The 14,026-nt window shown below is 47.6% G+C and overlaps 1 protein-coding gene across 1 annotated transcript in view; it reads right to left on the bottom strand.

Moving 5' to 3' along the window:
* adamts17 (ADAM metallopeptidase with thrombospondin type 1 motif, 17) overlaps positions 1–14,026 on the bottom strand; it is a 679,121-nt gene that overhangs the window by 320,448 nt on the left and 344,647 nt on the right. The window contains exon 10 of the mRNA XM_068017704.1: positions 8,051–8,201. Within this exon, the coding sequence (XP_067873805.1) occupies positions 8,051–8,201 (151 nt within the window). The remainder of the gene's footprint in view (positions 1–8,050; positions 8,202–14,026) is intronic.

Genomic DNA, 14,026 nt, shown 5'->3' with positions numbered 1-14,026 from the left:
CCTCCCTTTGCCAGCCTAGCTTGTAAGGTGCTATCTAGAGAATTACATGTAGACATAAGAACATAAGAAATAGGAGCAGTAGTAGACCATACAGCCCCTCAAACCTGCTCCACCATTCAATATGACCATGACTGATCATATGTCTCAACTCCATATTCTTGCCCACTCTCCATATCCCTTGATTCCCTGAGAGACCAAAACTTTCTCTATCTCAGCCTTGAACATACTCAATGACGGAGCATCCACAACCCTCTGAGGTAGAAAACTGCAAAGATTCACAACCATTGGAGTGAAGAAATTTCTCATCTCAGTCACAAATGATCGACCCCTTATCTAGAGGCTGTGTCTCCATGTTCTAAACTCCCCAGCCAGCAGACACAATCTCCCAGTGTCCAGCCCTTTCAGAATCTTCTATGTTTCAATGAGATCACCTCTCATTCTTCTAAACTCCAGAGAGTATTGGCCCAATTTACTCAGCCTCTCATCAGAGGGCTATCCTGTCATCCCAGGAAACAATCTGATGCACCTGTGCTCTGCCACTCTACAGCAACCAACCAGCTTCAGTACCATCTGAGTATGCACTACCTCCCAGAATGTTGTAATGAAAAGCCACACTCAAAGAGATGTTTATAAATGGCAATTGAGAAAAATTTTGTTGAAAGACTCAAACTAGAGTGCTACACCGGCTGGAAAGAGTGAGATTAACAGAGGTTTCATCCAAAGGATCTTAGCCTCCAGTGTAATGACCACAGGCTAGGACGGAATAAATTAAATTGCAAGTAAAGACTACTCTTTTCATGTTCAAAAACATTCAGGAAACAGAGTGAAAGAAACGGGACCGAATTTTTAAACAGCCACAGACACAGAAAGTTTTATGAAAGAATTCAGAGAAAGGTTATGCTCAATTTGTGAAATTCAATGAAAGGTCTAATCCCATGCGGTGTGGTGTTAGTGTCCTGAATTACACAGAAAGGCAGGATACAAATTCCCAACCTCAGTTACAGTCAGTTTTTCCATCTCCAAAATAATCCAGTGCAGTAATACTGTCTGAAATTAACATTGAGAGATTTTGTGTTGAGACACGAGTCATACAAAATGAGTAACTTGTCAGTTTCTACACTGTCATCCAGACTCTTAAAGTATATTATATATTAATTTTCCTAAATATTCTCTGTCACTGGTAAATATATATTATAAATATGGCTATGAATTGTCATTCTAGAATCATCAATATCAAATTTGCAGGAAAAAGTGGAGAGAGGAAATAGGAGGGAGAATTACATTTAGGAAACTTCCATATGAAACATCTGTCTCCTTCAGCTGTTATAGAAAGAAATGTCCTGAAGCTTAAGGAAAGGGCCCGGAGTGTAGTATTTTCTGAAATATGCCATGTGCTGGTGAAGAGACGGAAGGTAGTTAGGCACCAATGCGGCCAAGGTTTTGGTGTCGGGAATCAGCGTTTTGTTCCTCAAATGGTGGGACAGGAGGAGCTTACACGGACCAGATGGGCTCCATCTAAACAAAAAGTGGGTAGAGGATACATAGGATGGCCTCGATGCTGGTGATGTTGGCTATTTGCAGGACTTCAATCTTTGATAGGGTCCTGCCAGCGGATCTTGAGGATGCTGCAGAGGCAGCGCTGATGCAAGCACTCTAGAAGGCGTACATGACAGCGGTACAGGGCCCGTGACCTGGCACCATTAAGGCAGCTGGTGAGGACCATGGCTTTGTACACTTTGTGTTTGGTCTCTGCTCTGAGGCTGTGGTTATTCCACACTCATTTGTAGAGTCTGCTGAATGTACTATTTGCTTTTGAGAGCCTATTGCCCACTTCCTTGTCTATGAAGGCATCAAATAAGATGATGCTCCCCAAATAGGTAAATTGCTTGATGGCATTCAGCTCAGTTCCCTTGATGGCAATGCTTGGCGGTCGACATTCTTCTTGGGGTGCAGGCTGATACCTCACCAGTAGAGCACAGTAAAAGGCAGGTTTGGATAACTGGTCTCAGGCAGCATCTGCTCTTCATTGTTTATTTCATGTTCCCTAATCAGCTCCATATGTTCACAGAAAAAGCTCGACATGAGTGAGGTCAAGACTTCAAGAAATTCATGCAAGAACAAAGGCCCTATTTTATAGATCTCTTCTGCTGCCACTGTGGCACATGTGTTTCCAGGCTTCAGTTTGCTGAAAATGTAGCTGTTTAGATGGTGTTTGCTGTCTAGCAATATCATGGTGCATGCATTCATGGTTTGCATTTATCAACTGAAATCCATGAATCCAGCATTAAATTGGACAGTCCTACCAAAGCCTCGCTTGTTCCTATAGCCCAGAGGGAAGGCTGGCATCGCTGTCTACCCCTGTGCAAAAGTGAGCTGAGCTCAGTTGATAAAGTCAGCCCCTTTAGATAATGTGCCGATGCTCCCAGTCCACTGCAGGAGCACAGGATGGCTGGAACTTCAGACACCAGCAGCAAGTCAATAACCATGAGCTGCCATTGCAGCATGAGGTGGGAGAAGGAAGGAAAGATGTGGGGTGGGCGGGGGGGGGAAACTAAAGTGAGAGAACAGGCAACAGATTTTTCACATATTAGTCGATCTGCCATGGGAAGATCTGCCAAGGTGGAGAGAGGAGGAAGAGGGAATGAGACGGAGAGAAGCGAGCGGCAAGAGAGCAAGTAGAGAGGGAACAGGCGAGGAGGGAGAGGGACTGAGGAGAAGGGGCAAGAGTTTGGGAAGAGCAGAGAGAGGAGGAGAGAAGATGGTAAGGACAGGAGAACGAAATTGGGAACAGGAGAGAAGAGGAAGGGAAAATGTAGAGAGAGAGAATAAAGGAACATAAGAATTAGGAGGTGTAGACCATTCGGCCCCTCAAGTCTGCTCTTCCATTCAATACGATCATGGCTGATCTTCTGCCTCAACTCCACTTTCCTGTCTGCTTCCCATATCCCTTCATTCTGAGAGCTCAAAATCTATCTCCCAGGACAAAGGAGGGAGACAGGGGGAGTGGGGGGGGCGGAGTTAGGCTGCCCCCAAGGGGCGATTTTTCAGCTGTAGGAATATTGACGTTCTCAATCAAGTTTTCATTTGCAGGATGGGTGCTTATAATTTATCCACTCTCCAAGTGGAAGTGGTGATGGAGAATTGAACATAGGAACAGGAGGAAGCCACTTAACCCCTCGAGCCTGTGCTGCCATTCAGTGAGATCACGGCTGCTCTACGACCTAACTCCATGGGCCTTTGTCCCATACCCCTTAATACCTATGATTAACAAAAATCTATCAATCTAAGATTTTAATTTACAATTGATCTAGCATCAACTGTTGGCTGCGGAAGTGAGTTCCAAACTTCTACCATCCTATGTATGTAGAAGTGTTTCCTAATTTCACTCCTGAAGGGTCTGGCTTTAATTTTTAGACTATGCCCCCAGTCCTATATTTCTCAACCAGCGGAAATAGTTTCTCTCTATTTGCCCCATCTGTTCCCCTTAATATCTTGAAATCTTCAATCAAATCCCCCTTTAACCTTCTAAATTCCAGGAAATACAACCCTAGTTTGTGTAATCTCGCCTCAAAATTTAACCCTTGGAGTCCAGGTATCATTCTGGCAAATCAACACTGCACTCCCTCCAAAGTCAATGTATCCTTCCGAAGGTATGGTGGGCAGAACTGCTCACAGCGCAGCAGGTGTGGTCTAACCAGGGCTTTGTATAACTGAAGCATGGCTTCTACCCCCCTTGTATTCCAGTCCTTTAGATATGATTTTGCAAGAAACTGTTTTAGGAAGTTTGACAGTCTTGTCAGGAGGTGTGGAGATGTGTTGTTGCCCTGCAGAAGCATTCAGGAGCGAGTGTCATTTCAATCGATTTATTAAACAACCTTTTACATTACAAAGCTTCTCGTTGATTTTTTCAAGGTGCTTTACATTTAGTTGTATTTACAACTGATTTTGTTTTGAAGCGGGAGGGTGGTTGTGGGGGTTGTGTGGGCAGGTGAGGCGATGACTCTCCGTGTGGGAGCTGGAGGTGGAACAGTCCGGCTTTGCCCGGTCCACACAGGAAAGTTTTACACTTCAGTCTTTAGACTTGCTGCAGCTGAGCAGGAAAATGTGGCAGCTTCCCCACTCTGTCTCAAATTAAAATGCAATCAGGATACTATTGACTCAATAAGGCACCCATCTACATAAGTGCATGAGGCTCCTGCCTGATTTATGGGAATGCATTAACCGTCTGCGGAACCCCGAGGGTTAAAGTTCAGAGAAAGGTCACAAGGCAAAGCGGGCATGTAACCTGCTGCTCTGCTGGCCAGTGAGTGTTAAAATTGACCTGTGTGTTTTCATTTCTAATTATCTAACATTTAAAATGCATCATCTTCAAAACTTCCACAGCCTAACCCACCCTGTCTGCACAACACCCTCCAGAGTATAAGCGCTCTCAATCTTCTTTTGTCCCACCACTGAAAGCAAAGTCTTCAGCCATTTCAACCACATTCTGGAACTCCCCACAGATTCTTCATATTGTCCACCTCTTTCTCCATCTTTAAATTCCTCATAACCCACCTTTCAGCCAAGTTCTCCAAGCTTGCCTAACTCTCTCACCACAACTGCTATTCTCTCCTATTCTCTCTCTATCTTTCCCAACCTACCTGCCTGCTTGGGGCTAATCTCGCCAACCTCATTGCTACCACTCTCATTGCTCCCAGCTCTGAACCTCTGAATTCTGCCTATAGACCAGCTAGCACTGTCCCCTCTGCCCCGCATCTCCTTCCAGAATGTACGTTCAATTGCCCATAAAGCCCTTACCATGCATGAGCTTATTGTGGCTGAGGGGTGATGATTTGTTCCCTGTAATGAAGCTTCCCCGCCTGGCGATACCTTCCACCACTTGCCCTCCTCAATCCATCGCAGTGGTGGTGTAGCCTTTATCTCTAAATTACACCTTGGTCTGTCCCCCTACTGCTCTGATCCTTTGAGGATCTCACCTTGCAACCCCCCACCCCCCCGATCCTGTAATGTCATACAGGCTCGCTACCCCTATCGTTACTATCAATGACAAGGCAATCTCTGATCATTTCCTTGTAGTACTCTACTCACATTCCCCTCCCCGCCCCAAGCCCACTTCTGCTGTGCCGACTCTGGAAAAATCTCTCTGTCAAGTCACTAAACACTGTATTCTCAAATTCCCAACTATCTATCCTTTGAACTTTAATCCATCATAATACCTTGACAGCTATTGATTTGCTAAATGACACCATCTCCACCACCTGTGATATTCTAGTCCCCAGGAGACTTATTGCTCTTTCCCATCTTAATCGTTCACCTGGTATACCCGCCCCCCTCTCCCCCCCCCACCCCCCACTCCCACCATCCCCCATTTCCGCTCCCTTAAGTCTAAGGGGTGCAGATCTGAACATTTTTGGTTTAACCAATCATCGTCTGATCTGGCTGGACCATTTAAAACATTATTGGGCAATGCTCTCCATCACTAAAATTATTCAAAGATTATCCAGGAAAGCAAGGTGACCCGCAGCTTCTCTTCACTACTAATCATCTTCTGAAACCCCTCTGCACTGCCTGCTCCACCCTCACCTCCAACAATAAGTGAGAGCTCATGGACAATTTTGTTACCATCCAATCAGCTACTTCCCTCCATTCCCCTAGCCCACCGGGCCAACCCACCTCTAAGGTTCCACCGTACCCTAACCCTGAACTCACACCTTTCTCTATTTCTCTCCAACCTTCCCTCACCCTCTCTCTGAGCTTATCTTGTTGATGAGACCCACTTCCTGCTCCCTCGACCCTATTCCCAAACTGCTGACCACCCAACGTTCCTTCCTGCTTCCCACGTTAGCAGATATTGTTAACCATTCTCTCTCCTCTCATACTGTCCCTTTCTCCCTCAAATCTTCCATTGTCAATCCTCTCAAGCAAAACAACCCTTGACCCATCCGCCCTTGCAAACTACCGCCTCATCTCGAACCTCCCTTTCCTCAAATGTGTTATCGTCTCCCGCACCTGTGCCCACCTTTCTTAGAACTCCTTGTTTGAATCCCTCCAATCAGGTTTCTGCCTGACACAGTACTAAAACTGTTCTTACCAAAGTACAAATGGCATCTTAATTGGCTGTGACAAAGGGAAACTATCTCTCCTCAACCTGTCCGTAGCCTTTCACACATTTGAACACAAGATTCTACTCCAATGCTCTCCATTGTCATCCTGCTGGGTGAGACTGCTCTCACTTGGTTTCACATTCATAGCTATTTAGTCATAGCCAGAGTGTCCCTTACAATGGCTTCTCTTCCCACCCTCACAACATTACCTCTGGTGTTCCCCAAGGATCTATGCTGAGCCCCCCCCCTAATTCTCATCTATATGCTAATCCTTGATGACATCATCTGAAAACACTGTCAGTTTCCACATGTACGCTGATGATACCCAGCTCTACCTCACCAACACCTCTCTTGACCCTCCTCAGTTTCCAAATTGTAAGATTGCTTGCCTGATATCTAATACTGGATGAACAGAAATTTCCTCCTATTAAATACTGGGAAAGCAGAAGCCATTGTTTTCAGTCCCATCACAAACTCACGATGATGTCATGCCCCTTCAACAGTCTGTGGCTGAACCAGATTGTTTGCAATCGTGGTGTTATATCTGACCACAAGGTGAGCTTCCAACTACAAATTCGCCCCATCACTAAGATCGTCTATTTCCATCACCATAACATAGACCGACTCTGCCCTTGTCGCAGCTCATCTGCTGCTGAAATTCTCAGTCTAGACTAGATTATTCCAATGCACTACTGGCTGGCCTCTCACATTCTACCCTCCACTACCTTCGATCCAAAACTCTGCTGCCCGTTACCTAACTCGCACTAAATCCCATTCACCCATCACCCCTGTGCTCACTGATCTACACTGGCTCCCAGTCAAGCAATGCCTTGATTTTGAAATTCTTATCCTGGTTTTCATATAGCATCATGGCCTTGCCCCTTGCTCTCTCTGTAATGTTCTCCAGCCCCACAACACTCCCCCTGCAGCCCCGATCTCTGCACTCCACCAATTCTGCCCTATTGAGCATTCCCAATTTTAGTTGCTCCACCATTGGTGGCCGTGCTTTCAGCCTGAAGCTCTGAAATTCCCTCCCAAAACCTCTCTGCTCCTCTTCCTCCCTCTCCTCCATGAAGTTTCTTCTTAGAGCCTTCCTCTTTGACCAAACTTTTTAGTCATCTGGCCCAATATCATCTTATGTGGCTCGCACTCAAATGTTGTTCCGTAACACTCCTGTGAAGCACTTTGGGAGGTTTTATTAAATTAAAGGTGTTATACAAATGCAAGTTGTTGCTGGTTAGACGACAGTTCATTTCTACCTTTTATAGAGTCAGAGAGATACAGCACTGAAACAGGCACTTCGGCCCACCGAGTCTCTGCCGACCAACAACCACCCATTTATACTAATCCTACATTAATCCCATATTCCCTACCACATCCCCACCATTCTCCTACCACCTACTAGGGGCAATTTACAATGGCCAATTTATCTATCAACCTGCAAGTCTTTGGCTGTGGGAGGAAAGCGGAGCACCCGGCAGAAACCCACGCAGTCACAGAGAGAACTTGCAAACTCCGCGCAGGCAGTACCCAGAACTAAACCCGGGTCGCTGGAGCTGTGAGGATACGGTGCTAACCACTGCGCCACCCTGTATGTGTGTTTGCTCTTTCTCCCTGGCTGTAAAGCTCCTTGGAATGCACAACAGAAATCCTAGTTGTTGTTTTTGTAAAAACACAATTTTAAACAGAATCCAAAGATCCCTTGGTCACTTGTCCCTCCAGTTCACACCCATCCCCTGTGGAGAATCTGCTTTGCAAGAAACTGCTTTAGGAAGTTTAATCGACAGAGCTTTTGCCGTTCAAAGGTTCTTGTTAATTTTAAGGTGTTTTACATTTCCATTGATTTACAACGGATTTTATTTTGTTGAAGTGGGTGGCAGGTGAGGTAGAGACCTCCAACCAATCACAATTATGTTGACATTAAGATCAATGCTGTGTAAAGTTACCTCCATATCTTTGCAAAAAGTTGCATTGGTTCCAAAAAGAATCTGGCACTGCTCATCAGCACTGTAGTGCATGCCTGGCAGTTTGGGTGGGAGTCTCGTTGCATAATGGCTTCTCGGGTCAGTTTCCAGGAGGCAGGCACTGATCTTCAACCTGTTAATGACAACAAAGACAAAAGCCTTAACTATGTTTAGCCCTGTAAAGTGTGTTAAACAAAACACTAACAATTCCCACTAGGAACATAGGAGCAGCTCCTCCAGCCTGTTCCACCGTTCAATTAAATCATGGCAGAACTGTAGCTTAACTCCAATGACCTGTATTGGTTCCATCACCCTATTGCCTTTCCTAACAGATGCTGGAACTCTGAAACAAGAACAGAAAGTGCTGGAAATACTGAGCAGCTCAGATAACATCTGTGGAGACAGAAACAGAGTTAACATTTCAAGTGTGCGACCCTTCACCAAAACCAGCAAAAGTTAGAAATGTAACAGTCTTTGAGTTAGAGAAAAGGCGGGGGGGGGGGGGGGGGGGGGGGAGAAGAACAAGAAGGACATCCCCGTTAACCATTAACTCTGTTTCTCTCTACACAGGTGCTGTCAGACCTGCTGAGTGTTTCTGGCACTTTCTGTTCTCGTTTCAAAGATCTAGCAATCTGGGTTCTGAAACTTTCATCTGATGTAAACTCAACAGCATTTTGCAGATGAGTGCTCCTGATTTCCACTACCATTTGAAGAAGTACTTCCTGACATCACCCCTTAATGGCCTGGTGCTAATTTTGAAGTTATGTTCCATTGTTCTGGTCTCTCCCACCACAGGAAACAGTTTCTATCTCCCCTATCAAATCCTTTAATCATTAATAACACCTCAATTAGGGCGGCACAGTGGCGCAGTAGTTAGCACTGCAGCCTCACAGCTCCAGCGACCCGGGTTCAATTCTGGGTACTGCCTGTGTGGAGTTTGCAAGTTCTCCCTGTGTCTGCAAGGGTTTCCTCCGGGTGCTCTGGTTTCCTCCCACATGCCAAAGACTTGCAGGTTGATAGGTAAATTGGCCATTATAAATTGCCCCTAGTATAGGTAGGTGGTAGGGAAATATAGGTGGGGATGTGGTAGGAATATGGAATTAGTGTAAGATTAGTATAAATGGGTGGTTGATGGTCAGCACAGACTCAGTGGGCCGGAGGGCCTGTTTCAGTGCTGTATCTCTAAACTAAACTAAACCCTTGATCATACAATATCCAGTTCAGATCACAAGGAAGTCCTGTTACTACACCCCTGGGTTACACTATTATATGATGTGGTATTAAGCAGTCCTGATTGTAATGTGCTTGGACTGTCTATGAGAGTGACCGGTATCACTGTACCTGAAAAGATATCTAAGGTAGGCCTGAAACCTGTAACAATCTCCATGTGTGCGCTTTTCAGTTCAGTTTATTTAATGTGTTACACCAATGTGTTTTGTTGAATGATAATTTTCTTTAATCCATGACTGGAGATCTGAATTTGTTTTTTTAAAAGGACATTGTAGAAAGACAAGCTGTCAGCAAAGTCATCCTTTCAGTTTAAGATGATCACCTAGTTTACTACACTGCATCCGAATAATAGTTATGTGAAGAAGGACAGGGACTGGTCTTCTCAGGTCCAGGCCTACAATCAACATTGGTAACGACCAAGGGGTTTGTTCTGTGGGGGCTGCAGTCGAGAAGGAGGGTCAGGAAGGGTCAACCTGGCTCGTGGAGCAATAATTTTCACTGGAAGGACCAACTGCGTGGAGGGATTTCTACTGGGAGCTCGACGGGGAGGAGCAGGTGACCCGAGTGCCAATGAGGCGGTCGCCGTGGCTCAGGGCCTCAATCCAGCTTCGGTCATCCTTCCGCTGTCACAGCGATGGTGACCACGAGTGCAGCGTCAGCCTGGAGGACGCTGATATCGAGGAGGCCATGCAGGCTGTGGGCTGGCCCACTCACCAGGGTCACGACCCCCTCAGATGCCTTCCCCCCCACCCCCTCCCCCGCCCCTCACCTACCCCCCATACCCCTTCCCCCTTCTCACCCCCTTCCCCTCACCCTCTCCCCCCTCGCACCCACTTCCCCCCCCACCGCTCCCCATCCCCCCTCGTACCCCCTTCCCCCACCCCCTTGCACACCCTTCCCCCCACCCCTTGCACCCCCACCCCCACCCCGTCACCCCCCCCGCTCCCCCACCCTCCTCGCACTCCCTCCCCCCTTCCCTCTCCCTCCATGAAATCGCACAGTTTACTTGTTAGGGCCCCTGCTCAGGGATAGGGGCTAACAACCTCTCTGCCTTGTGGCGTCTCAGGAGAGACCAAGACTAAAGGAGTAAACCCTAACAGAAAATCCGGAGCGGATGTGTCACCTTTGGCATATTCCCGGCAGTTCCTGCAGCCAAAGCGGTGCCAAACGTCGTGCTCTGCACTTCTTTGGACCCCACTAGGAAGGCTGAGAAGGGGGTTTTGACGCATGGGCAACTCACAACCTCCATACATTACGCCCAGGCATGCGCCATGGAGAGGTCACTCCATAGTTGCCTCACATCGACCAAAACAACACAGAAGGTAGCGGTTACGGGTTATAAGTCCAACTCAATTGGCGTAGAGATTGGGCGCCACGGATTGCCTTTGTCGGTGAAAGGTCATCGCACCTCACTGGACAGCTACCGCCCGCCTCAAACTGGGAAGCCCCCGGTCACTAAGGTTCTGTCCCACCACAGTCCACCTGCTTCAATGGGTGCTTGGAGCTCAGGGTCATTGCCCGACAAGTGGACTGCAACACCGCACCAAACAGCACGACAAGAAAAGGAAAGAAGGTAACAGCACGACAAGAAAAGGAAAGAAGGTACCAGCCCTTCGTTTTGCAAGCTGGAATGTCAGAACTATGTGTCCTGTCGGAAGACAGAAGAATCAACGATTCTCGGAAGACACCGTCATTAACAACGAGCTCAGTAGACTCAATGTGGACATTGCAGCACTTCAGGAGACACGCCTCCCTGCGTGTGGATCTCTAAAAGAGCGAGACTACACCTTCTTCTGGCAGAGGAGGGATCCTGAAGAACCAAGACAGCATGGAGTGGGCTTCGCCATCAAAAACGTTTTGCTCAGCATGATAGAGCCACCTACAAATGGCTCGGAACACATACTGTCCATCCGACTGTTCACCGCCTCTGGTCCAGTACACCAACTCAGCATCTATGCTCCAAAACTCTATTCCCCACCTGAAGTTAAAGACCAGTTCTACGAGGAACTCCATAATACCACTAACAGCATTCCTAATACCGAACATTTGTTCTTGCTGGGGGACTTTAACGCCAGGGTAGGGGCCGACCATGACTCACGGCCCTCCTGCCTTGGGCGCTATGGCATTGGAAGGATGAATGAGAATGGACAGAGACTGCTGGAGTTGTGTACCTATCACAACCTCTGCATCACCAACTCGTTCTTTCATACTAAACCCTGTCACCAGATTTCATGGAGGTACCCAAGATCACGTCGTTGGCACCAGCTGGACCTCATCGTCACAAGGCGAGCCTCTATAAACAGTGTCCAAATCACACGCAGCTTCCACAGTGTGGACTGCGACACCGACCACTCCCTGGTGTGCAGCAAGGTTAGACTCAAACCAAAGAAGCTACATCGCTCCAAGCAGAAGGGCCGCCCATGCCTCAACACTAACAGAATTTCTTATCCACAGCTGTTACATAAGTTTCTAAATTCACTTGAAAAAGCCCTTCAAAACACTCCTGCAGGGGATGCAGAGACCAAGCGGGCCCACATCAGAGACGCCATCTATGACTCAGCAATGACCACCTTTGACAAACGTGAGAAGCAGAATGCAGACTGGTTTCAATCTCACTTTGAAGAGCTGGAACCTGTCATAGCTGCTAAGCGCACTTCACTGTTGAGCTACAAGCCCCCAGCGAGTTAACATCTGTAGCACTTAAAGCAGCCAGAAGCGCTGCACAAAGAACAGCCAGGCGCTGTGCAAATGACTACTGGCAACACCTATGCAGTCGTATTCAGCTGGACTCTGACACCGGAAACATCAGAGCAATGCACGATGGCATTAAGAGAGCTTTTGAGCCAACCATCAAGATGATCACCCCCCTCAAATCTAAATCAGGGGACATAATCACTGACCAACGCAAGCAAATGGACCGCTGGGTGGAGCACTACCTAGAACTGTACTCTAGACAAAATGTTGTCACTGATACCGCCCTCAGTGCAGCCCAGTCTCTGCCAGTCATGGATGAGCTGGACGAACAGCCAACAAAATTGGAACTCAGTGATGCCACTGATTCTCTAGCCAGTGGAAAACCCCCTGGAAAGAACGGCATTACCCCTGAAATAATCAAGAGTGCCAAGCCTGCTATACTCTCAGTTCTCCATGAACTTCTTTGCTTGTGCTGGGACGAGGGAGCAGTACCACAGGTCATGCACGATGCCAAAATTATCATCACCCTCTATAAGAACAAGGGTGACCGCGGTGACTGCAACAACTACCTTGGAATCTCCCTGCTCAGCACAGTGGGGAAAGTCTTCGCTCAAGTCATTTTAAACAGACTCCAGAAGCTGGCTGAGTGCGTCTACCCTGAGGCACAGTGCGGCTCTGGAGCAGAGAGATCCACCATTGACATGCTGCTCTCCCTTCGCCAGCTGCAGGAGAAATGCCGCGAACAACAGATGCCCCTCTACGTTGCCTTCATAGATCTCACCAAAGCCTTTGACCTCGTCAGCAGACGTGGTCTCTTCAGACTACTAGCAAAGATCGGATGCCCACCAAAGCTACTAAGTATCATCACCTCATTCCATGACAATATGAAAGGCACAATTCAGCACAGCGGCGCCTCATCAGACCCCTTTCCTATCCTGAGTGGCGTGAAACAGGGCTTTGTTCTTGCACCTACACTGTTTGGGATCTTCTTCTCACTGCTGCTCTCGCATGCGTTCAAGTCTTCAGAAGAAGGAATTTTCCTCCACACAAGGTCAGATGGCAGGTTGTTCAGCCTTGCCCGTCTTAGAGCGAAGACCAAAGTACGGAAAGTCCTCATCAGGGAACTCCTCTTTGCAGACGATGCTGCATTAACATCCCACACAGAAGAGTGTCTGCAGAGATTCATCGACAGGATTGCGGCTGCCTGCAACGAATTTGGCCTAACCATCAGTCTCAAGAAAACGAACATCATGGGACAGGACGTCAGAAATGCTCCATCCATCAATATCGGCGACCACACTCTGGAAGTGGTTCATGAGTTCACCTACCTAGGCTCAACTATCACCAGTAACCTGTCTCTCGATGCAGAAATCAACAAGCGCATGGGAAAGGCATCTGCTGCTGTGTCCAGACTGGCCAAGAGGGTGTGAGAAAATGGCACACTGACACAGAACACAAAAGTCCGAGTGTTTCAAGCCTGTGCCCTCAGTACCTTGCTCTGCGGCAGTGAGGCCTGGACAACGTATATCAGCCAAGAGAGATGTCTCAATTCATTCTATCTTCGCTGCCTCCGGAGAATCCTTGCAATCAGATGGCAGGACCATATCTCCAACACAGAAGTCCTCGAGGCAGCCAACATCCCCAGCATATACACCCTACTGAGCCAGCAGCACTTGAGATGGCTTGACCATGTGAGCCGCATGGAAGATGGCAGGATCCCCAAAGACACATTGTACAGCGAGCTCATCACTGGTATCCGAACCACCGGCCGTCCATGTCTCCACTTTAAAGACGTCTGCAAACACGACATGAAGTCCTGTGACATTGACCACAAGTCACGGGAGTCAGTTGCCAGTGACCGCCAGAGCTAGCAGATAGCCATTAAGGCGGGGCTAAAGAGTGGCGAGTCGAAGAGACTTAGCAGTTGGCAGGAAAAAAGACAGAAGTGCAAGGAGAGAGCCAACTGTGTAACAGCCCCGACAACCAATTTTATCTGTGGAAGAGTGTGTCACTCTAGAATTGGCCTTTATAGCC

Source organism: Heterodontus francisci, chromosome 38, assembly GCF_036365525.1.
Source record: "Heterodontus francisci isolate sHetFra1 chromosome 38, sHetFra1.hap1, whole genome shotgun sequence".
NCBI lineage: Eukaryota > Metazoa > Chordata > Chondrichthyes > Heterodontiformes > Heterodontidae > Heterodontus > Heterodontus francisci.
This window is presented reverse-complemented; position numbering and strand designations above follow the sequence as displayed.